Consider the following 26,843-nt stretch of genomic DNA (forward strand, 5'->3'; position numbering starts at 1 on the left):
TATGCCAAACCTAACAATTGGAAAAGCGTGTATCTCATGATTCCTTGAAGGTATCAATCTTTTCATTTGGTATATGGTGGAACAAACGTGTTGTGGTAGCCATAGCCTTGGAAGTGGGTATCCAGATATTTCTACAAAATATTTGCAAGTTCCAGGCGGTGTGAGTAAAATTTACTCCTGCTGGTTACACTTCTGAGGTTAAACAACAGTAGCTGTACACTGGCACTGTTATTAATAAAAGTTGAACGAATTGTGAAACTGAAATGATGACAAATCCTGTATATTATTTGTTTTTTTAATAGCATTAAGACTACATACGATTAAAATTCAAATTTAAGAAAATACAAATAGTATTGCAGAACCTAATCTATACTATAATAAAGGAAAGAACTCGCTTATACACGTACGGGATAGGAAAATTATGTTTGACGCATCATCACGTCTGAACTACTGGACTGATTAGCTTGAAATTTTGCATATACTACTACTACTACTCATTGAATACGGCCCTTGAAGAGCCTTGGCCTCCTCCACAAGCGTTTTCCATGAATCTCTGTCCTGTGCTCGCTGTCTCCACCTTCTCACGCCCAAGGATTGAAGGTCTGCCTCCACGTCGTCCAACCATCTCTTGCGTGGTCGGCCTCGCTTTCTTTGTCCCCCTGGTTGCTGATACAGAGACATACGTGCTGTACGGGTTTCCGGCATACGTTCCACATGGCCCAGCCAACGAATTCTTGCTCTTCTAATTTCAGTAACAATGCTCGGTTGCCCATACAGATTGTTGAACTCATCATTCTTTCTGAGTCGCCACCTATCAGCCTCTAGCACTGGCCCATAAATTCTTCTAAGGATTTTCCTCTCCCCATCGATTCAACAGCATCTTGACAACACCCATGTTTCACAAGCATACTGTTTCACTGGTCGCAGCACTGTCCTATAAATTTTAATTTTACTGCTCCCGCTCAACAGCCTTTATCTAAGAATTTTCTGTAGGCTGAAGTATGCCCTATTTCCAGCTTTCAATCTCTCTTTAATTTCCATTTGATTAAATTTTACATATAGATTCTTAATTAACCGAGGATGGTTATAGGCCTATTTTTAATTCTTCAAGATTTCATTACGTCAAGTTTTAAGATAGACCCGTGCGGAGCAAGGGTTTCCAGCTAGTCTAGAATAAAAATTGTCAAAAAGCCATCTTTCAACATTTCTACCAATTGGAGGTTGGTATTAATTGAGCATTTCAGAAGCTATAGAGATGAGAAAAGCGAATATTAGGGAACCCAGATCCCATTGTTATTCCAAATGATCATATTTGATTTTATTCTAGTCAATTCCGACTAATGCTTGTTGCTCATTAGAAGCATAAACATCCGAATTAATCTAAAACGCAGCGAAGGATCAAATGGAGATCCCACTCACTTAAGCGGACACGATGGGACAACACTATACTTGCAGCTTCGCTTTTGACGTGTTATGTAACAAATATAATTCACTATCTAAAAATAGTAGCATTATAAAACGATTATTATAAGGTTTTCGAACTGAAAAAATAAAAGTTTACGATAAAAAGTTTATTGTTGCCAATACATTTTCTACTGTAGTGGTAGTCTTATAATAATAGCTGAATTTTTCAACATTCATTGGCTTCCTTTCAATGATGGCACAGATAAAATCCCATAAATTTTCTGTGGCTTTATAAAGTACACAACCTTTATTTGAAAAAAAACTGGACGGAAGACAATAACTTCAAATTCGTACTTAATGAATACTTATTGAATATTGGTAATATAAAATCTTATTTCAAAAAATACTTGTAGTATTAGTTTATGGTTATAGTTATTAAAAGAAGTTGTTAGAAAAAAAGATCATTCAAGGTACTAACAAAAACTTGGTTTTGATCACTAAAGCTACATAAATAAGTTAACAAGTCAGTTCAACAATGAAATCATCATTATTAGTTTTAAGCAATATTATCAACAAACAATCTTAGACTAATAATTGAGCATTATCACAGCTGCGCAGTAAACTCCATGTCAGCCCAAATCTGAAATAAATAAAAATGTATTAATAATATTCCAATTGGTTAATTTATCCTGATGAGAGTAAATTATAAGGCAACATTCTCAATAACTATGATTTCGATGTGAGGAAAAAAATTGCCTACTTCCTACGAAAACAAAGTGAAATTTAAATAAGGTGCCGGATAGCACTCCAAACTCATTTAAATTCATTTGAATATTTTCTATATTAATTCAATCCATTCGAACATTTTCTCAGAAACATCGTACTGTAGAGATGAACGATAATAATACGGCATTTCATATACATAAATATTGAATATTCACACTGGTTTCATATTATTTCTGCAATCGTTTAGCCTTTGTATGCAGACACCACCGCATCAGATGCCTGTGACCAACCATATTTACCAGTTGACAAGCTCATCACCTTTCAATCGTTTATTATTTAACCATGTGACTGTCTTTATAATAATACTTTCCAGCATGTCTCTATCACAAAGAGATTCTTAAGTTTGAACGATGGTCACAGACCACAGTTAGTAGACAGACTTCTGTCTACTAACGTTGGTCACAGACTAGGTGAATTCAATAGTGTATTCAAATACATTTGAAAAGTGCAATAAATTGCGTATCATCAACAGCAAAATAGAAAAATCTATCATTTGAAGAAAATAGATTCCTGAAGGGAAAATATAGAAAATTAAATCTAATAAAAAGAACGAAAACCTGAGAATATGTAAAGCTGTGTCCACACTGACATACATGATGTTCGGCAAACATGTTTGTTGAGGAGCTCAGGGACAAACATTTTAAAAAGTTTGGACAATCATTGTTTGTCAAACAAAAATATTACTGTTTTTCCAAACATTTTCAGAGTTGACAGCTATAAAACATAAAACCTGTTCTACCCACTTACAAATATTTTGTTTGGTGACGCGTCCACACTGGCCACGGGTAAACATTGTTTGTCAAACATAATAAAATTTGTCCCAACTTTTTCAACAAACATGTTTGTCGAATTTTTTTTTATTGTATTGTATTATGGCAAATAAAAAATTATAATTTGAACATTTGTTCAGTGTGGACACGGCTTAATAGGTACTAAAATGAATATAAACATAAATGCTACCAACATTTAAAAGGCGCTTCTGAAAATATTTTCCAGTTATCAACTCACTTATGTCTTTCGTTGAAAACTTCCTTATAAACTGTTTTATTTAAATATTCGACATGATTACGTCATAAGGAAGCAAACTCTACTCTTGGCACCAAAGTCCTGATAAATAGATAATATTATCTGAATATAATAATTGGAAGTCAAGCTTCCACAGCTACACAACAAAGAAAATCAACAAATGTGACACACTAAAATGTGAAGAGAATGCATACAGTAACACAGATAGAATCCAACAAACTTGGCGTCAATGACAAGATAATAAATAATAGTATCAGACTAAGCTAACATCCTCGATGATGTATTTCAACACATACATAACAACTAGAAATAATTCAGATATACAAATATTTTCATACAATAGAACTGTCTATTTTACTTCATTTTAATATCGGCGTAAATGGAATGATACAATATTAATAGTATTTAATGATTCATTTCTTTGTATCTTATTTATTTTCTAAAAGTGGATGCTTTCTTATAAGAGCACGAGCTGCAATCTCCAGCTAAGAAAAACGCTGCTGCCTAAATATACATCATACAAATTGTTTCCTTCAACGAACATTGCGCCTTTACAATAGTTTAAACCCGATTCTTGACCCATTTGGTGATAATTTACGCAAATTTTGTTTTAAATCTATGCAAGCTTTTCAATTTTAACTGTCACATTATTTTGCAGACCTTCAATATATTCTTCCTTTCATTTTTCCCCGTTATTTTTTCATCAACTTTTTCGTTATCTTCATTAAGTTTTTTTTCAATTTTTAAAATTTAGTTCTTATTTATAATCAACTTTTTTCTAACTTTCTTATTTTCTTTTAAGCAACTTTTTTCTGTTTTCATAATCGAGTTTATCTTAATTTTTAATATCAAGTTCCTATTTCTAAAACAGTTTTTTCTCCAATCAACTATTTTCTGTTTTCTTTATCTAGTTTTGTTTTACTTTTTAATTTCAAGTTATTAATAATTATTTCTAAATAATTTGTGTCATACTTTTTGTGTGAATGAGGTTTGTTTTGGCGTTTAGCTGTAAACCTCTTCGAGTTGTACTTTTTTCATGTAATGTATTGTCAATAAATAAATAAATCCTTAATACCTGCAGTAAGTTATACAACTTAGTACAATTGAAATGTGTCATGGAATAAACAATTTTATTCCTTATTCCACTTGACGTGAGTTAAACTTGAAATTTTAATTTTACTTTTAATGTTATAAAGTGCAAATAAAAATACATTTATCAATAATTGATCTACCTATCTAAAGTAGAATCCATGACATGCAATAAACCGTCGTTATTATTCAAAAAACAACACTGTATATCGAGATTGGTCGCATAATCAAGACTACTGTATTGAGAACTAAATATTGTTGGCTGATTAATTCATAATAAATTACAGTTGTGTTGTGAGTGATGTGGTACGTTTCCAAAATGAACACACATATTGAAGCTATCAACCTCTTTTTATTATTATAGGCCTACATATTATATTTTTAAGGGAACCAGGTTTTGTGGCCTAACCAGGCACATCCTCAGCTGTCTTGTATACTAATCCTTGTCATAGAATGGAACATTTACTAATCCTTGTCATAGAATGAAACATTTACTAATCCTTGTCATAGAATGAAACATTTACTAATCCTTGTCATAGAATGAAACATTTACTAATCCTTGTCATAGAATGAAACATTTACTAATCTTTGTCATAGAATGAAACAGTCTGCTTTTCATACTATTAATAATCTCAAGTATAACTTTTCTCAGTCCTTGTTTACTATTACATAGTAGCTATGTGAAATCTTCAATTTGTGTATTCAAAGATAATAATAAAATTTCTGAATACGAATTGAGTTCATGTAGTACTCACGTCGTCTACTACTACAAAGTAGTTGACAACTTCAATTTGTGTATTCATAAGAATTGACTTAATACAGTAGGCCTGCTTACATGGTACTTCACTCGGGCGTGTAATACTTGAGCACAGCCATCAAGGTGAAGCCGACGACGACGCCACAGCAGGGCGACTTGTGTGCATGCGGCTTGAGCAGTTCAAAGAAGACGACGTAGAGCAGGGTGCCAGTGGCCAAGCCCTGCAGGACGACAGACAGCAGGCCGCACTGCGCCGATATGAAGACGCCGGCAACAATGGCCAGCGAGGTGGTGGTCGCGAACAGCACCACATAGCTGACAGCCAGCATCGGTCGCCCGCGCATCGACAACATCTGCACGCCCACGCAGAAGGCGATGATCAGCTTGTGCGCACCCACACCCAACAGCATGTACCACACCGCCTCCCGGCTCGACTCCAGCCCGATCGCCAGACCTACAATCACAAATTATTAATGCTTTGTAATAATTTATTGTCATGGATAGAGTTACAAAATAACAAATTGACAATTATTGTTTTATTTGACAAAAAAAAGAAAAGATAAATAAATTGGCATGCACAAAAATAACAACAGCCAGATAACAAAACTCTAGGCAACAACAGTCAGGAATCTATGAGGAAATTTCAAAATGCTGCCGATGAAATCTCCAGTTGCACCAAACTATAGAAAGTCAAAATAAATGACACTCAGGTCCGGTTGCACATAAGCCTTCTCGGATTGGTTCTTGTGAAATTAATCACAATTCAAATTTAAGCGGCTTTTGTGCAACTGGCACCAAGTCTGTCCAAATCAACTTCACTGAAAGAAAATGTGGTAGAATGGGAGACTTGTTCCATTTGCAAACGAGTCAAAATACCTAGGCATGACTGGATGCAGGGATGCGTTGGAAAGCACACGTGAAGAAAAAAGAGAAGAATTAGGAATAAGGAATAAAAAAATCTACTGGTTGATAGACCGAAATTCAGTCCTTTCTACCCACAAAAAGATTCTAATATACAAGCAAATCGTAAAACCCATATGGATGTATGGAATACAGCTCTGAGGCTATGCCAGCAAAAGAGCAATGTGGATGTGGTCCAGAACAAAGTTCCACAGAAATCTGGAGGTGGAGTTCGTCTTAACAGAAATTGGACGCTTCACACGCAAGCATGCAGACAGGATCCAACGTCATGAAAATGAAAAGGTCGCTCAGGCACTTGAAAACATCCATATGTTGTGCAGATTCAAGCGGGCAAAACCCTTTGAATTGTGTAGTGCTGTGAAGTGAAATTGTCAAAAGCAGAGCAGCGAGTAGTGTGAATGTAATAGTGTGAATGTGTATCTATAATAAAAATGATAATTTGGTTAGCAGTCGCTAGCTCTTACTTCACCAGCGGTCAGGTCAAACAGTTGATTGATGCTCTGATAACTGGACATGGCCACTTCAGGAACCATCTCCACACAATATTGGACTCGGAAATGGAAGTCAGATGTGTAAGCTTTGTAATCAGTCTGAAGAGACTGCTAAGCATATCATACTGGATTGCGAAAGTCTTGGAGCTAGAAGAAGGGCTCTGTTTGGCTGTAAGTAACCAGGTGAGGAATGGGATGTTGGTATAGGGAAGAAACTACTAGATCTTGTAAAGGATACAGTTATTGGTTTGCCCAACTAACGTACTTGGGACACACAATAAGCTCCGGTTGACGTGTGAGGTTCTTTGAACCTTTGGATCCTTAAATCCGTTCCTTCAAACATAACATAGCCTATGTATTTATTTATTTTTTAATATTTGTCAATTTCAAGTTAGTTGCTAGAGAAGTAGTAGTCCTGGTGAAACTACCTATGTTGTTAATTCAACCCTTCATTATGTTAGAAAAAATACTCATGAGTATTTTTAGACTAGATTGCAATCCAACAAAAGAAAAGTCAAATAACAAAAAGAAAATTTTCAAGACACAGAAGAGGAATATGAAGGAAGAAGAAAGGGAAAGATGGACAAAGAAAAACTGGCAATGATAATAATAATATTGAAGAAGATGAAGAATTGGAAGATTTTCGCAAGAAATATAGAAAACATACCTGACAACCTGTGCAAGTGCAAAAATATACATATAACAATACGATACATTATAATAAAATAAACTATGAGATAAATAATTTTAATTATACATCTATTTGAATCTCTAAGGCTAGCCACTAACGGTTGAACACAGTCGTTGCGCGGTTGCACGTAACACAGGCGACATACATTCATTATTCTTTGTCAACCTTATTATTTATTCATTTATACAATAAGTACATCATCAAAATGATAGAGAGGAAAAAAGAATGTAACCCTGTGCTGTTCCTATCCCAAATTTAGATGATAGTCCGAAATGGGTTGAGTCTTGTAGTTCTTCACATTGTTCAGTCATCACAGAGAAACGCTTTCAGCAAAATATTTTGCGGTCAAGTTTCTCTTTTTCTATTCGCTGCTCTATTTGAGGGTAAATTATTTTCTGTAATTATAGTTTGTAATTTTCCAGAGGTTTATTTATTGTTATTGGTTGTTTATTCTATGTTAGAAGCCTCTCGCTGATGATGAACATGCATGACATGCTGGTTTATCATGCATGTTTAACCGTTAGAGGCCAGCCTAACACTACATTTTTTTAGGCTATATCCGCGGAAATAATGAATCATATAAGTGATAAATCAAGCTAGAGAATAGTTAAGAGAGTAAACCAGTTAAATAAAAAAACAGAACAAGAGAGAGAGAGAGTGATTAGATTAGAGTTCTTTATTATTTATGTATGTTACAATATTTACTGGCTTATATACTAATTAACATTAAATGGCTGAAGAGAGAGAGAGAGAGAGAGAGAGAGAGAGAGAGAGAGAGAAAGAGTTTATACAAAAATAGGTTTAAAAGATAAAACCATACACGATATGATCTATATAATAAGAGAGAGTAGGGTTGTGTTTGTTCGCATCAAAACATGTCAACTTGTGGATTGCATACCGTAAAAACGGGAATGATTTAGATCTCCAAATTTTGCACATAGATTCTAAAAATATCAATCTCGTGCACCTCGAAGCCCAAATTTCAATTTTCCTTCTACATTTTTCAGAATTGATGTTAAAATTCCATTCATGGTACATGAAATTTCATACGGCATACATTGATATTCTATCAGCTGTTCTCTTGCAATCTTCGGTTGGAATCAATTTTCCTTAAAACTTACTTTCATATTTATGATTTTCTCCTTTCGTGATTATTGATTCTATCTATGGCATACATGATTTATACATGATGATATTGAGAACGTGTCCTTTTTGCCTTATCTATGATATATTAAAGTAGGAAAGATTTGGCTTACGGGATAGAACAAATTCAACGAATGACGCATCATCACGTCTGAAGTTCTGGACTGACTAATTTTGAACTTTGCTTATAGATTCTTAATTTACCGAGAAGGTTTTAGGCCTATTTTAAATTATTAAGTAGGTAAAGTTTTCAGTTTGTCAAGTTTTCAATTAGAGCCTTGCGGAGCACGGGTTACATTCTAGTATTTAATAGAAGAAAAATTAATTTCAGTGAGAAACCCGGATAAAAATAAGTTAGGACTAGCGCTTTAGAACATAATGAGGAAATACAAGGAATTGAACTTGAAAATATTGGAATTTCAAGATAAAATAAATTGTACCTTCGAACACCTCGTGGATTGAGAGCGCAAAAACTAACAAAAAGTTTTTGCCAGTGACCTCGTCGAAAATCGCAGCATGATTATGATTGGATGCGGATGCTGAGAGATGATCGTTGTTGGTGACGGCGGCGCCATAGTCGTTGGTGACACCGTTAGTGATTTTGGCCTTCTCAGGGTCCTTGGTGTCCACGCGACTCATGATGGTTACGTCATCGTTGTCAGTGGTGTGCCCGTTCTCCATGGTGTGCTGTGGCGACGATTTGTTGTACACCTGCAAGCAAAAATACACAATAGTTAACAAACAACAAAGTAAAATAGTCGAAAATAGGCTGCTAGTCATTCATTTGATGTATTTTAAGTGAATTAATAGTAACAGTTTGAGTCGAGATTGACTTTGAAATTTATAAACAAACATAAATTCATAAAAATAAATACAGAGCGTTGACATTGTTTTAAATAAACTCCCTTGTTTTACAATTTTTTATTTATGAATTTGCTATTCCATTTTGTATGAATAAAAAATCAAGGAAAATGGAAAATAGAGATCCTTAGGATTTGATGGAGAGATACAAAACGGAGAAAGGAGGAATGAAAAGTATATTAAATGGAATGGATCATTTCTAAGAGCATTTATTCCTCCTGACCAAAAAACGTCATGAAAATTTAATTGATGATGATGGAACTCGGTTGAAACTGCTTTTGGCTTGGAAAAAGTTCTTAGTTTCTCGTTAAATAAAATGGAGTGGAGTTTAAACATTGGTATCTAAAGCCTTGAGAATAATTAAACGTACATTAATGACATTATGTTATCATAGAATGAACAAAAATAATACATTGTTTGCCTGTAAAAGTTTGAGATGTACTTGTATTAATGTGAGATATAACCTGACATCTAACTTTGTTTGGTACAACCTGTACGAAATATTGTTATATTCCCTTGTATTAATTGACCGAGCGAAGTGAGGTCTAAGATTCAAGTCGATGGTTTGGCATTTCTCTTAATGTTTAAATGTTTATATGGTGCGCATTTACGGCGAAACGCGGTAATAGATTTTCATGAAATTTGACAGGTATGTTCCTTTTTTAATTGCGCGTCGACTTATATAAAAGTTTTTTGGAAATTTTGCATTTCAAGGATAATATAAAAGGAAAAAGGAGCCTCCTTCATACGCCAATATTAGAGTAAAAATCAGACTATAGAATTATTCATCATAAATCAGCTGACAAGTGATTACACAGATGTGTGGAGAAGCCAGTCTATTGCTGTATTTCCATAAGGTCATCAGGTACTTGTGGATGAGAATACTGCGTGAGGTCTACTGTTCACAGAACTACTAGTAATACTATATTAATAGGAAAATGAATTGAATTTAAAAAATGAAGATGACAACATCAATATCGAACAGTATAGCAACAAAAACTATGAGAGGACGAATGCATGCAAGTTCTTCTGTCAATATTTCAGAACGGTTGTGGCAGCGTTACAAAACTATTTTAATGACTCTAAATTACATAGAGTCTAAGAACTTAACTTATTACTAATATTGTGTTCCGATTTTGTAATATTATTAAAAATTCATTTTTTATTTTTATTATTCATTTATTGTACATAACACTATAATATTATGACCATGGAGGAAAAACTAAGCTGAGCCTGCACTAATTGGTAATGTATGTAGTATGCTTATGATATTTGTCGGTAGAGAGATCCTTTTGGATAAATTTGGGGACAATCAGTTTTGGTTCAAGCATAAAGTAGGTCTATAAGCATTTGAATTCTTCAATATTACGACTGAAAAGCCCAGTTCACAGAGACTCACCTTGTTAACAAACTCGACCACTTTGTCTCCGTTGTCAGCCTCCACATGGTGCACATGAGTGTGAGACACATACCTGTGAGCCACCGACTCCACTATGTACAGGAATATGAATCCCACACACATGAGCAGCTCAGCCAATGGCAGGGCTTCATCGTCAGCTAACTCTTTCTCCTTCTGCAAATCTTCGACACCTTCCCGAACCTAGCAACATAAAAACGTATTGTCAACTTTGATTTTTGAAACATCCTAAGATCTCTTATCTCGAACAGAATGTCTCTGGAATATTATAAATAAATAAATATATATTAAAACAGGAGCCACGATATAAATAGATTGAAAACATTTCTAATGTAAGTTTTTAAGTGTTTTCAATCTATTTATATCGTGTCTCCTGTTTTAATTTATATTACAAACTTTAAAGTGTCTTCTGTTATGTGATATATATATATATATATATATATATATATATATATATATATATATATATATATATATATATATATATAGTTATATATAGTTCAATGAAGGGTTCTGTTTATTCAGATATTCACATATTCACAAGTCTTGTTTCACACTATTCAAGTTCTTTCTCATTCAATTGAACGGTATTTATTTGATGCTGACATTAACTTAATTCACTCAAAAATAATCTTCTAAAGAACCCTTTGCTGTTACAACATACAGCACCAAGTAGAAGAATTGAAATAGAATAAAATTGTTTAAATAGAAAAAAATCTCAGTACCCTTTTTTAAAAAAAGGGTACTGACATTTTATTTCTATGTATATTACAAGTAGCCCTATATACCATTCCTGTATATTTGGAATTCATATTCAAGTACCTATGCACCTTTGTAGCTTGAGCTGTATGATGTATAGTGACTTTTGAAGCCATTTTTCATTTTTATTTGTGGTATTTGTGATCATAGCTGTAGCCTCCCATGTCATTCAGTACTTTACGCCGACGACACAACAACCCTCAACACCTTGAGCTATCATATAAAGCATGCTTCCTATTTAGGCATACCTCTAATGGTCTATCATTTAATGAGACAAAAAATGAAAGATAAAATATTGCTTTCACTAGAGAGCAGTCTGAATACTGGGTTACAAAATTACACAATATCAGTTGAATTACTTGGCATATACTGGACAGTAAACTGTGCTGGGATGACCACGTTGAGGTTCTCTGTAAAAACTGACTAAGAGTCACATTTATTTTGAGGAACTTAAACTCTTAGTTACCACTGAAATTGTTCTAATGACATATTCACACATTCACATTTGAATTATGGCCGTCGATTATGGGGGAACAGCGCCACTTCAAATAAAGATTCTATGACAGAAGAAAGCTCTATGCATAGGGAGACTGTAATTCAACGAATCATGCAGAGAAACTTGTAAACGATTGATCATTATGACACTGGCTACTATGTACCAGGAAAAAGTTAAATTTGGTAAAGATCAACATAGACTGCACAAATCCTACAAGAGTCATGAATATCAACAATTCGTACTGTTCAATAAATTACCCTCAGTAATATAGATACCAGGAAAAAGTTAGATTTGGTAAAGCCCACCATAAGATTGCACAAATGCTACAAAAGCCATAAATATCAACAATTCATACTGCTCAATAAATTGCCCTCAGTAAATAGAAACCTTCCAAAGAGATGCTCAAAAAAAGTGAAGGAGCTATTGGAAACTAGGGTGTTCTATACCTTAGAGGAATATCTTAATAGCGAATTAACGTCCACATAACGAGTCAATTTGTAATCAAGTCTTGATATGCCAATACTCTGGTGTTATCTGATGTTGTTTCATGTTATCTGATATAATGTTGTATGACATTGTTTCATTTTTGTTTCATTCTTTCATCTTTGTAAATGTCCAACACTTTTCTTTGTACCTGGCCTATTTGACACGATCCATGTTAATGTTGATCAATGAAACTATTCTATTGTGCAAATGTAATGCAAATGTAATCGTACCTCCGGTAGCAGATGTAAAAAGGTGGTGCTGAGTAGGACCCCTCCGCCGAACGCGGATATCTGTCCGAAGAAGCCGGTCGGCGACAGGGCGTCGCCGCTGAATGTCTCTCGGTAGCGGCGCTGCAGAGCCATCGGCAGCAAACCCATCAGCAGGGAGCCCACCACGAACGCAACCACGCCCACCGCTTTCGGCAGCAGCGTGCTTTCCGACACCACATCGCTGGCCATCGTCCCGTTCTGCGACACCACATCGCTGGCCATCGTCACCATATCGGCCACCATCTCTACCTTCTCAAAACATTCACAAAATAATATTGTAAATCTTTGTTAAAATATACTGAGAAATGAAATTGAAAGTTATTATAATTATTCAACGAAGATCCAAATTACTAAGCTAACGCTACGCTCTGAAAACGAAGTGTTTCTTGAAAATAGCTAATAACTGACGTTAAGAGAAAAATCAAACTGAAAAATAAAATCGTAAGTTTTTAGTTCTTAGAATTTATTCAACGAAGATCCAAATTACTGACCTATCGACTACCCTGAAAGCTACTGAGACTGCAAAAATATTGACAACAGGCTGAACAGGGAGATTCACTTTCAACTGTCAGCATAGAGAAGCGAATTAACTACAGAGTGATTTTTTAATTCTGTTACCCTATTTCGAGTGTAGGATAACTAATTTCTAATAAGAGAAAAATGCGAGAGGTGGAATGCAGTACAGTAGCAAGTAGCACACATGCCTTCTGTTTCTCTGTCCGTTTTCAAGTTTGTTCTGTACTAACCCACAGTGCAGCCATAACAGCACCCTCTTCAATAGCCAAATTTATCCTCAAAAATATCATCTTTAGAATAATTTTAGAGATTTTTCAATATCAAAAACTTAACAAGGAATTCTTCAGCACTTGTCTCAGAATAAGGAATGTATAGTGAATAATTCCTAGTAAATAGGAATAGTTACGTTAATTTAAGGTTATTAATAGTAAAATAATGTGCGTTCACAGAATATTCTAGGTCCTTCAAAATTAGAAATAAAAGTTTACTTACAAGGTATTGACAAGCTTGTAACAGCAGAAACGTAGCAATTTCTTCAAATTGGAAAACTCTTGATAGGTCTTTCACTTATGATATTTGCTGTTTAAACTAGAAGGAAGATTCACTTACAATGTTTTTATGAATCTGCACTAAAAACGTAGAACTTTTCAAATCGGAAGGCACTAGATAAAAATTTCAACTGTTATTTGAAGAACTGCTACACTCCTTAATTTCACTTATTTGTAAGATCTATTGTGATAAAAAATTGTCTATTAGGAACTTGAAGACGATATAAATATGAATTTCAAACTATAATAATGTTAGTTACCCTTTGACAATCCATATAGTTTGATAGTTAACAACAATAAATATATTGGTGTTGGATTTATCTATGATTTAACTTGATCACCAACTTTTCTACTAGAATTTTCTTAAAATTTGTCGAAAACCTACCAGTTCAAAATTGAGCAAATGGCCAAGATGTGGCACTTTGTTTCTAATAAAAATATTAATAGATAAAATATTATTCTTTGATATAAAATTTGTTCAAAAAGTAGAAGAGCTTACACTCGAAAATTATTCCATATTTTGTTCATGAAAGTTATTTGAGAATAAAATATTTCACTTATTGTGTCAAATAGTTCAGTCTTTTGACGAATTTATAGACTAGCTTTAAAATGAGTCAAAACTTAAAACAGGTCAGTCTTTTTAAAAAGGGATGAGTAACACAGAAAAGTCCACAAGTCAGAAACACTTCTTATTAAATTATTCATTAACTGAATAAAAAACTAATCCAGTTTGAAACAATGATCTGATGGGCAATTCCTAGAGTGCAGTTATTTTATTGAAAATGTGTGATTTTGAGACTTCAATTAGAATAGTTTACACGATTTTAAGCCTATTTTCCGAAAACGTTTACAGCAAGATTGAGTTACATTACACCATGCTTGTCACTGACTTCACTATCAATATTCACAAAGCGTCCTCTCTGCTGCTACTCTCATCCACAACGTCTGAGCTGGCGTTAGCTCTGACACTCGGAAATCAGTTTTGATTTGAAAGAACGATCCTAGAGCTACCTAACGGCAGCTGTCTCAACTAGTCCTGCAACAAAAAATACATTTATTAGACGATAAGCTCCCAATTCGATTCAGTTCATACACGATTAAATAAAATCGTGTAAATATCGTTAAATAAAAAATAAATACAAGGTTCACAGAAAAAATCTTTTTATAGTCCATGCAGTGAGTACAGAATGTTCAGTAGGTACCTACTATATTCTATACTCATCAAGTCCACGTTGTCACAGCTAAATTTACTGCTCAATGAGTGTTGTTACACTATCAATATCAAACAAGATTAACTTTTCCAATAATCATTGTTTAATTGCTCAAGCAAATGGTGTAACAATCGAAAATAGTGTCACCTTTTAATAATTGTGTCACATAAAGACTTCCTATCAATAAGAACATTTATTTAAAAACAGTTAACACAGTTTAGCAGTCAGTAATTTGATTTTTCGACTAGTATTATGAAGTCTACATTTAATTTTTAATTAATATATTTTATTCTATTCAGCATGAGTTACAATTTCTTCATACTGTTGTTTTAGGTAATTTTCCTTACTATTTTCAATACGTTTTTATTTTTGATCTAATTTTTTCTGTAAAGCATTGCTTTTATTTTGTAAATTCAATCTGTAAGCCTCTACATGCTGAAAGTTTTCATGCATTTATAAAATAAATGAATTAATTCCCTCCATATAGACACTGGAAGTTATAAAATAGAATTAGGAAGGAGAGAGAAACAAATTTATTTCAGTGGCTGAATGGCTCATTATTTACTAGAAACATTTATAACGTATACCTCAATACTAATATATTTTATCTATATAAAATTACATTATTTGTATGATTAAACCAAGGCTCCAATGCAGAGGGTGAAAAATTGCTGGCATGAGAAGAAACAATAATTTGATTTACTTTTTGATTTCTGAGCACTTTTAGTACTATGAGATGTGCAACTCAATGACAAATAACAATTTGAAAATTATTATAAAATTGCCAATTTATTTATTACACTACCAAAAAACAACTAATTAAAGTTCAAGTAATTTACTAAAACCCCGAAAAAAAATACTCTAGATTGTAATAGTAAATTCTACTATTTGTTTTCTTCAAGAGCGGAAGCAATGAAATGAAAGAGAAACATCTTCTGTGCTGTTTATATAACAAAATTAATGTAACCAGTAAAATATAGTACCATGTTGTTACACTTTCATTAAAACTATATACGGTATATATTCACCATAACTTTTATCCAATTAGACAATATTATCACAATCTATCAATATTCTATTAATAGTTGAGCCCAATAAGTTGATGACAAACAATATTCAGATATTCTCACTATAAATATAGCAAGAAAGTATGGAAAATAGAGAATCTAGGTATTTTTCATAAGTAGCAATTTTTGTACAGAATATAATATATTAATACTCTATCACCGAATTCATTATTGATGGTAAGTTAATATTTGTACCCCATAATGGACTGATCAATTCGAACATTTTCCGGGTCTGAGTAACGGAAAACCAGTTTTAGGCCCTCTATACGAACCAAATAAACGCGACCAAATTTCTATCGCGATTTTCGCTCGTTTTTGCTTCTAATGGGGCAGATTCTCATTCCATGTTTCACGGTGGGGCCTTATACCCATCACCCATAAGGTCATTTGGGTGTTAAGATGGGGTGTTAAGGGTGTTCGGGTGTTAGTGATTAAGTGTTAATAGATTGCATGAGTTTAAATAAAATTCTGGAAGTACGTTCTTATAGGCCAACAATAAAAACTACTCCATATTCTAAATGTTAGATATGCCATTGATACATACACCTGGAAAAGTGATAGTGAACACAACGATTACATCAATCACGATTGACAGGTTGACACAGATGAACAAAGATTGATTAGTATGAATGTTATATAAATCAATTCAAATCATTGTAATTCATAAGGCATGCTCGCATACAGTCGGCTCAACAACTGATAATGTCAATATAAATAAGCCGAGCTTCTTCGTTCATAGATAGAATTGAAATTCAATTCAAGTAAAAGTAGAAAGTGAAGTACTGTCTATTAATAACATTCTATCTGAGAGCGGACTTGGACCTACCGACTGGTAAAAAATTTGAATATTTTCTTGGAAACTTTTCTTGATAATAGCATAATTATTTTCCAAAACCGGTGACCAAAGACTTGAAAGTAAACAAAAAATATGAATATATATAATGAAATTATGTAGGCTATAGAAAAAATAAACAAAGATAACAAGCTAATCAAAGTTAACTTTTACCGTGAAAGATTGTACAAGAAATAAGATATTAAAAATTTCCAGAAAATATTTAAAAATAATAATAAAACACAAATCTATTTCAAGTCATACCTGAAGATTGATAATGATTAACAAGCGAGCGCGCAAAATAATAAGCAGATCCAACGAAAGTCAAACTCGGTTTGACACCTTCATGAGTATAAACGGACATGAGAATGAAGAAGTAGGAGGAAAGAGAAAGAGATAGGGTGTGAGTGAGAGAATTACAAGAATCGATCAAGCAAAGTCGAACTAGGCTAGTAGAAGAAAAACAAACCGAAATACAAAGAACAACTTTACAACTCTGTAAAATCCTGAGGAAAGATTCTCGGAAGAAAGACAAACATTTTCCTTATTTCTGTTTGCAGCAACGGAGTTAAGCATTTTAATTTACTTTGAAATATTGCAAAATTGATAGTCGATAATCTTGTTAAGCACTCATCTACTACAACTTAAGTTTCATTTCTTAGTACATTTATGCAATTAATTCAAGTTTGATTTAAAATTGAACCCGTGATTGCTTATAAAACTTTCCAATACATAATATTGTTTTCGTGCATCCATCTCTTCAAGGAAAATTATGAATTGTAACTCTATTTACAAAAAATGTTTGAAATATTTTCTTTCTGCGTCGTTTACTCAAATTGTAAATTGGCTAAGAAAGATTTTTCTCTTTCAAATTGTTTGAATTATGTAATAATAGCTGGCCTACATACCTCGGCCAGAAACACATAGCCGGTGTTCCGATTTCTGTTAATGAAGCAGAATACATTGTTTCATATCGAAATAAGAAAATTTGGAAATATTCAAACTATAAGCAATAGAAAAACAAAGTAGTTGAAATTACTCCAAAAGCAACTGATTGGAAAATAAAAACATCTTCAGATAACGTACCGTACAACAATATTATTATTCATTGTGACTATCTTATATGGCTGAGATTGTTATATAATCGAAGTCACGATGATATTAGCGGTAATTCTGATTTTATTATGCAATTTCTAATTTGCATACTATTCACTTTTGCAATATGTGGTTCAACTATAACGTCTTCAATCAATCCATAGCCATAGAGTCTTTTCAAAGACAGCATTTTTCAAATATAATATAAAAAACGAATCATTTCTCAGTTGAAAATACGCGTTTATTACTCCTGAATGAGAACAAAAATAATTAATGTCATTTCTTCATTGAATTTTTAATATATCATTTTGAAACATATAGTTCTCGTCTATTTGGTTGGGAATAATTAGTTTGAACCAGAAGGATAGAGTAAAACTTTAATGTATAATCTAGATGGATACTAATATTCACGAATTACTAAGTAGATGTATGAGTAATTATGTAGTTACATAATTACATCAGTTACTGAGTTGCCAATAATCACGAGAAAAAAGTTTCGTTGCCATTACTCATGACTGAACCATGTATAATTATTAAACCAAAATCCAAAATAATATGCAATGAACGCTAATTAGAAAAAGTTCGAGTGGGGATCAAACCTGGCAGCCAAGTTACTACTTCTGTATCAAAATAGAAATAATTAATTTTTTGCAATCAACCTTATTAACAACTAGCAAAACAAGACATTGTTGCTAATAAATGTCACATGTACAAATTACCAGAAATATTCGTGAATGACTGTGAAGTTCTGAAAATATTCACATTCTATACACGATTTTAGTCTAGTTGCAAAAAATGATTAGCAAGTCCCATATTTACTAAATACATTACATCTTCCCGTCAAAAATCTGTGCAAACAATTGCTAATTTTTGGAGTTCAAACTAACTGAAGAGAAGTTTGTCCAAAAGAAGTATTTTCTAGATGTCTAGAAAATAAAATGAGACAGGAGAAATAGTAAATGAAAGGATATGAGTTAAACCAATACTTGTGTAAATAAACAGATTCTGCCAATTTGAGTTGATTTTCGGGATAATATTACCAAAGAGTGACAAGAAATAAGTTTGGAGGAACCACCATATTTACCAAAGAAGAATGGTAGAGAGAAAAACAGATAAAAACAATATAAGCAGATGAAGATAAAGATTAAAGTATAGCCTAATAAAAAGATAGAAATCAAATATATGTCTCACAAGTTTTCATACCATGGGAGGATTATAAATGCTTATAATTCAATAACTCTTATTATTATCTCAAGAATTATAGTGATATAACTTTTGTCAAAAATAGAATTATAATTTAATTGAATTATTTACAGGAGAGCATTTTTTCAAAATAATGCATGCAGCCCTTAAAGAACTCAATATAATCTCAAATGAGACAAATACAAAGTATTACTACTAAAAAATACTCACAAAATTCAATTTGCTCTTGAAAAACGGCACAAATAATTAATTACAGTATTGACAGAATCAAATTATTAACAAGATTAATTCTGAACACAAAACAATAATTTTTAGTTTTTACTTAGAAGTATTGATGACAATAAAAATCATTCCAGAGAGTAAAACAAGTATTCAAGTAATGCTAAAAATACACAGTAAACCAGAAGAGAACCGGTTAGGTATGTAGCTTCAACTTAAAAAAAGGCAGTACAGCATGTATTCCTTATCGTAAACTGATACTTGATGTGAATCAACCGAGTGTAATTTCACGCAATTAGTTTATTTTTCACATTAGTATACCGGCAAGAAATTTGAGAGAACTTGATAGTAGTCACTGAGCAATTTCTGTTTTCTTTTGCGTTGACTGATAAATACACTAAGCTTTATTTAGGAGGTATATTTAATAATCGTACAGCATATTTCAGTCATCAACTAGGATGTAGATAGATATACGAAAAATTGTATATTAATAATAAATTAGAATAAAAACAGATTTAATGCTTTCATAATATATTGATATTTCATATAAGATCGGTTTCCAAACCATCAAAATGAAAAATACTTTAATAAACTTATGATGATGTTTTAAACTGAGAATTGAACGCAAATAAATAAAGTACTAACAAAACCATCTATCAGTAACATTCTATAAATAATGTGTGTATTAATCTGAATGGGTGGAAAACTATTAAATATTTGAAACATAGACTACCTACTTTAAAAGAAAAATCTAACATTTATTGATTAATTGTTAAAAAAATCCATTAATTAATCGAAAAAATAAATTGGGCAAGTATAACTTTAGATTTTTTGTGAATATTTGAAAACTCAATTAGGTACTGTAATAAATAATAAATTATTACTATTTTTGTACTTCCATGAGATACCTCGAAAATATGAATTTGTAACAAATCTCTTCTGATCAATAAAATAACAACTATTATAAAGGTATGTTGGAATAACGGCCTAAAATAAAAAATGTCTAGGCCCAATTGAATGTGTATCTACAAAGCGTGATAGGAAATTATATTACTATAACAATATCAGAACAACTTTTTAGTAAGATCTTGCGCAATAATCGTTGAAGAAAGAATGTAAATGTAGCAATGATCATAAAGACCTTTTAGAGAAACAAGCACCTTATTGAACAGGGGTTAAGTATTGGAATTACTGAAGCCCATAACTATGCCTTGACCTTTCTCAACCATTTACAATTCACCTTCAACTTCAACTGCCGTAAACTTCATAGAGTTACGTTACTCTTTTCACATTCAATGCCTCCTATAAAGAAAGTGATATTGCAAATCGAATTGAATACATTTATTGCCTCAGAAAATAATACTAGAACAATATCAAACAATTCACTTTAAAATTATAAAAAATATAATTTTAAATTCATTAAAATTAATCGGCGTTGACAGCAAATCCTTATTGGATTGCGTGCTGACGACGAGTAATAAAAAATTAGTGCCGGTTGCACAAAAGTCAGTTAAATTTTAACCGTGATTACTCTCACGAGAACCAATCAGAGAAGGCCTTTTTTATAAGACGGCGTCTCTGATATCATGATAAAAATTTAACCGACTTTTGAGCAACCGACACTTGGAATCGTATATCTTGCGGAATCTAGATTTATCACTTTATTTTGTCATTTATATCGAGGATTGAGAAATAATATATAGCCTAATGTATATCTATGTGTATGATGCCAGTAAAAAATATTTATTTATGTAACAGGTAAAAAGGTGAAATACATTTACTGATTTAATCCACTGAATTATTCTCATAATGCTTGATTTTGCAATTATCAAATTCCAGTTATCATAGGAGTTTTGAATTAAACAAACGAATTTTCAATACCGGTAATCGCCTTTACTGTCTCATTTACTTTAGATCAAAATGGAAACCCCCTATTACAATTATTTAAATTCTCAATGATTCCATATTAACTAATATTATTTAGAAACGCAACAAAATGTCAAGTAATTATTGTAAACATATATCACATTTTGAAATATGCTGACTCCAAGGTCTATTTATAAAACTTGAGAGTAAACCAGAAATTAGGAAACTTTAAAGAATAGTTATTCCTAAATCCAAGCAGCATGGTGACTACATTACTTTTGAAATTCATTTACCGATGATAATGTTCTCCAGAGCTCTAGGCTTGTGCTTTAGTAATGAGGATGATGACCAGCGGTAAATTGATATAGATGGGTTTCGAGCCCATCCACCAATGATTAACATTACATATTGTTTATTATAATATAATATATTTTACTATATACTGCAGTACATTTTACACTCTATTTTAGATTTAAGGCTGGTTTTAGTATAGGTAATTCGAAACGTTTTACAGGGGTCATTTTTCAGGCTATTATCAAGTTATCAAAGTGAAATAAATTTCCATGAATATTGCTTTTACGAATCATATCTAATGAATTTATAGATTATGTACCCTAATCGCAGCGGCTCTAACCACGCGTCTCTAGACGCTTGAGAATTCCACCTTTAGACACCAGTTGGGGTCAGACGCTCGGAGTAAAACTAAACTACGGCATTCCCATAAGACCAGTAAGTTAGTGCGCGATGATCGCTTAGCGGCAGACGCTACAGCCGCTCCGAGCAAAACGTACCTTAATGGGGTAGCCTATAATTTATTATTTATTCTACCTCTCTTAAAGTAGGCTACCTGTCTATACCACTGGCAGTGCGGTACATTTTTCAAGTTTCAGAAACTGAACAGTTAAGATAGCCTACAAATTAATATTAATAATATTTGCGTTGGTAAATTCTAACTGTTCATGAACAGCCGATATGCAGTAATTAACTACATTACATTATTAAATTTGCTATAATAATGGCATAAGACGAGTATTGTAACTCACAACAATGCTAGTAATATAAGTAAACTAAAGTAGCCTACAGTAGGTCTATTTTTGAATTGGAAATATTAAAAGACAAATCAATTCAGATTTTTTAACATCAACCCTTACTAATAAAAAGATCTTATAATAATTACAAATGCCACATTATCAGATGAAATCAGTTTTAAGTTCAGCAGTTAACTTACCCATCACTGCATCACTGTTTATGAAGTGACAAACATTGAACTCACAATCACAAAGCTCAGTATAAACTAAAGCCAAGCTATTAACGACTGAGAAACTCCAAGTTTAAAATTTTCAAGAACAACTTTCATTACAATGATGCCATATCTAAATCATGAAATACCAAAACATAAACAAGCTCTATTCACAATATTCAAAGGCTGAGCGAGTGGATGACTATGACTCAAAACCTGAACACAAAGAATGCAGGAGGTTAGGTCGAGGCATGAAATCAAGCATGGCTGCCTGTGTTTACCACAGAGTATTACAGGAAAGCAATAGCTGGCTTGATAACGCTATGAACTATTAGTCAGCCATTTTGAAGAGACAGATTATTATTGTAAGGTTGTGTGATTGTATTGTATTGTATGATTGTAAGGTTTACTTGAGTACGGTATCACCAGAGAAAACTTCTATTATGCTGTATTCTATGATATCACGTTATAATGGATTAGTGTTGCTATCTTTGTCTAACATCCAACAAATCAGTTATTAATTTCTAGAGTTGCAAAGTTGTCAAATTATTTTTAAAATGTAAAAATATAGAATAACTATTATAGTGAGGTCCACGTTGTAATGGCAGTAAAGAAAGATGGGAGACAACGTCAGTGACAACGTTGCCAAGTCTCTCTTAAATTGAATTGACTCCATTTTGGCACTGATTGTACTGTTACTCAATTCATCCCATTAAATTTGAAAACTAATATTAGTTTTCATTTCCTTGATAAAATAATTGATTTAATATCAAATTAATTAAAATTCATCAATAATAAAATATTTTTTCTTTTATTCTTTTTTGAAATGATTTTTTTCTCTTTAATTTGAAAATACACCAATCTGAACTTCAAAACAACATGAATTAAAATAATATTTGGTAAGTATTCTATTCTAATTCATTTTAAAGAAAAATAGTAAAATAGGAATACTATTTATAATAAGATAATTTCAATGGAAATAATTTTGAAATAACCTTTCAATATTATTTATACCAATACAAGTAGGCCTAACCACTATATTCATCTATATACCGTGGGCCTAACCTATACAGTGAGGTCCACGTTATAATGACAGTAATATTGATAAACTTTGATGTTGCTATCCTTGTCTATCATTCAACAAAGAAGGTATTACTATCCTTTTATAGCTCCGCAACGATGCCAAATCTGTTTTTGGCAATGTATAAATATAATTAATTAATGCAGAGGCAAGTCAACGCTGTTCTTCTATCTTTATCCACTGTCATTATAATGTGGACCTCACTATATAGCAGTAGCCGACAATGGTAGACCAACTAAAGCATGGACAAACTAAGCTGCGTTTACACCGGAGTTAATAACACGAGTTATTAACAAAATTTATCAACTTGACTGAATCGTCAAAAATTTCTCTTAACAAAAGTTAATAACTTGTGTTTTTAACAGAAAATTCCTTGTTATTAACAAGATTATGTTATCATTATGATTTATTGACTTCCATATGATTTCATTTAATGAGAGTATTCATATAATATAATAACAGCTGGGATAAAAATCTCTTCAAAATAATTTAAATTGAAACAGGTGTGTGATCATTAACATCTGATCGAATATAGCAAGATTCGCATCAATACGTCAGCATTATTTTAAATGAGGAGTATTGATGCTATTATTAAGAAATGCTGACTGTTTGAAGTGAATATCAACAAGCTGCATACACAGGCGAGTTATTAACTTGACTGAATCATCAAAAATTTCTCGCTAAGTGACTGAAAGTCTCTCTTCCACTGGAATGGCTTTTCTGTAGTTGGTGTCCTTTTTCCCAATTCTGTGCCCCGGTTGTCCGATCAACCACTCAACATCACAGCTGGTCATGCGGAGGAAATTCTTAATGCTTCCGTCGCACCTTAGCTCGCCTGAAAGAGGGTCACGATCATCTCCATGCAGATCTTTTAACATAGCACTCTCACTGTACACAGTCCTTGCTCTGAGGGACGGTCTAACCCAGTATCTCCTAGGTCCCCTTTGAGCAGAGGTAGCCAAAACAACGCACGCAGCTGCAGCGAGAACATCGTCATCATCTAGCATCATTGTCTCATCTAGAACTCCATGAGAGTTGATATGGAGTGACTTTGAAATTCTTGCAAGAGCTTGTGGGAATTATACCGCTGGGAAGATCCCGACTTTTCATTTCTTTCAGATGATTGATTTCTTTCAATTACATGATAAATACAGCTGACTGAAAAGTTATCAACTTTTTTGATATCAAAACTAGCAGCTAAAATAAAATGTTATTAACATGTTAATGACTTTTGTTACCAACATCAGTTAATAAGAAAAATGTTGAAAACATTTGTTATTAACTCCTGTGTAAACGCAGCTTAAGATTCCCAAAGTTATATGGTAAATTTGTGTTTCTCATACGGTAATATCTAAAAAATTATTCCAACAAATTCAAATTAACAATAACATTTCAAATCAACTATATACGACTTGTGTACTGAAGTATTTTAGTAAAATGAAGAAAAAACATGGTGGCTGAGATGTTTGTTTACCTCTGTACAGTCACTGTCAAAAGTAAAAATGAAATATTTTTGGCAAACTGACATTGTAAAGCTAGAGAGGGATATCGCTTTATGCTTTGTTGAATGATAGACAAGGATAGTATGTATATCGTATACTGCCATTATAACATTATAAATCATGGACCTCACTACTGTAGCCGGCAGGCTCACTTCGCTTGCCTTATCCTTCTAGCAAGGGGGCTCCGCCCCCTGGACCCACGGCTGGATCATTCAAAAATGGGATAAGCAGGTGAGCGAGGCTCGATTGATTCAATCACTAGTTTCATTTGAATTATGTAGTGCATGGTTTGAATTATGTAGCGCAAATTTTTTTATTTTAATCAGAATTAATGAATATACAGATTTCTGAATCAGAGACTGTGTTAGGACATTATAAGAAATAATTGTATTTCAGTGTAATATATGAAAATAATTTAAAACTGGAATTATTTGGAGAACTTGACAAAAATCGATTTCTAACCCTCTCAAGTACGAATTTTCTTGTGAGGTGTACAAAAATGCGATACTTAGGCGGTATTCCAAGACTCCCAATACAACATTTTTATACCTCAGCTGAGCCTGTGTACCAAATCTGAAAATTTCCTCTCAATTTATTTTTGAAAAATGTTAGAAAACACAGATACCCGCTAGGAAAACGCAGTAAAACCGGCTATCTTGGAGGCAATTCTGAGTCCTCTCAAGACAAAATTTCTAAACATTCTTTGAACTTCTGTAAAGTACCAAATTTGAACAAACATAATCTGTCAATTGGTTTCTAAGAATGCCTAGAAAACGCAGGAAAACGCTCAAAATCCGTCAATCTTGAGCGGAACTTAGTTCAAAAATCGCTCAACCGCACAAAAACCGCTCGAAAAACAGATAGACTAGGTACCTATTTTATTATTCAAAACTTGCAATACATCATTTTTATACCTCAGCTAAGCCTGTGTATCACATTTTTTAATATTTTATGCCAATTAGTTTTTGAAAACGCTGATAAAACGCTGGAAAAACACAGATTTTGGGCGTATCTTTGGAAATTTTTCAAAACTGTTCTTAGTGCGCCAACTGGACAAACGTGCCAAATTTTAACGTACCGTATTTGGTTCAGTAGATTTTTAGTTCTGTTGATTATGAATGAGAGAATGAGTGAATCAGTGCCATTCAGATGTTATGTCTATAGATATGGCATAAAGGAAAATAATTTGTTTATAATGAATATGGGATACGTTTGTCGCATAATCACGTCTGAATTACTGGACTGATTAACTTATCGCTCTAAGGGCCGTTTACACCATCAAAGCTTAAACTGAATTTAATCAGTTGGTGGCTTAAACTCAAAATTAACCACATTATAACAAACGAGACTTAATATGGAGTTAATCCAGTTTCATATGGAATTTAGTTTAAACTGAAATTGTGCAAACGGCACTTATTTTGTCAAAATAATATTCATTTTGTTTATGCTCCCTGGCCAAGGAAATTGCATTTCACAACACAAAATATTCTCTAGTGCGAAGCAGGGGTTACTTGCTAGTACAGTATATTCATTTATATACTTATAAAGAAAATAGTCACCAACACTATGGTGAATTAATGATAGATAATAAATAGAAATACGGTACCTACTACCTATAATGTATAGAACCTACTTGAATGAAGGTTCTGGCTGGGAAAAAAATCGTTTCAAAACCGAGTAATTGAGAAAGTTTCCTCAGTCGAAGAACACCACTGTTACACTTTAAAATCCTGTCCAATAACCTATAATACTCTACACAATATACTACGAGTAGTGAACAGAAATTAAAGATCCACTGTAAAATGTATGAAAATGATGTTCACAATACACCTTCTAAATCAGTCAGCATACATAGGCCTACTGTTGA

At 32.8% G+C, this 26,843-nt stretch overlaps 1 protein-coding gene across 11 annotated transcripts; it reads right to left on the reverse strand.

Moving 5' to 3' along the window:
- Nucleotides 1-1,556: 1,556 nt before the first annotated feature.
- Nucleotides 1,557-26,843, reverse strand: LOC111061981 (zinc transporter ZIP3). 11 transcript variants are annotated; one of them, XM_039422487.1, is made up of 7 exons: nt 26,610-26,843; nt 13,605-14,696; nt 12,558-12,845; nt 10,569-10,769; nt 8,749-9,019; nt 5,141-5,516; nt 1,557-2,044 (listed from the first exon to the last, which is right to left on the reverse strand). In XM_039422487.1, the coding sequence occupies exons 3-6, from the start codon at nt 12,837-12,839 to the stop codon at nt 5,149-5,151; spliced, it is 1,122 nt and encodes a 373-aa protein (XP_039278421.1). In that variant the 5' UTR covers nt 12,840-12,845; nt 13,605-14,696; nt 26,610-26,843; the 3' UTR covers nt 1,557-2,044; nt 5,141-5,148. The 11 variants fall into 11 exon arrangements, with proteins under 11 accessions (XP_039278421.1, XP_039278426.1, XP_039278424.1 ...); XM_039422492.1 differs by having other exon boundaries at nt 12,558-12,848; nt 26,583-26,782; XM_039422490.1 differs by lacking the exon at nt 26,610-26,843 and adding an exon at nt 22,382-22,654 and having other exon boundaries at nt 12,558-12,848.

The sequence above is a fragment of the Nilaparvata lugens genome, chromosome 2, assembly GCF_014356525.2.
Source record: "Nilaparvata lugens isolate BPH chromosome 2, ASM1435652v1, whole genome shotgun sequence".
NCBI classification, from domain to species: Eukaryota; Metazoa; Arthropoda; class Insecta; order Hemiptera; family Delphacidae; genus Nilaparvata; species Nilaparvata lugens.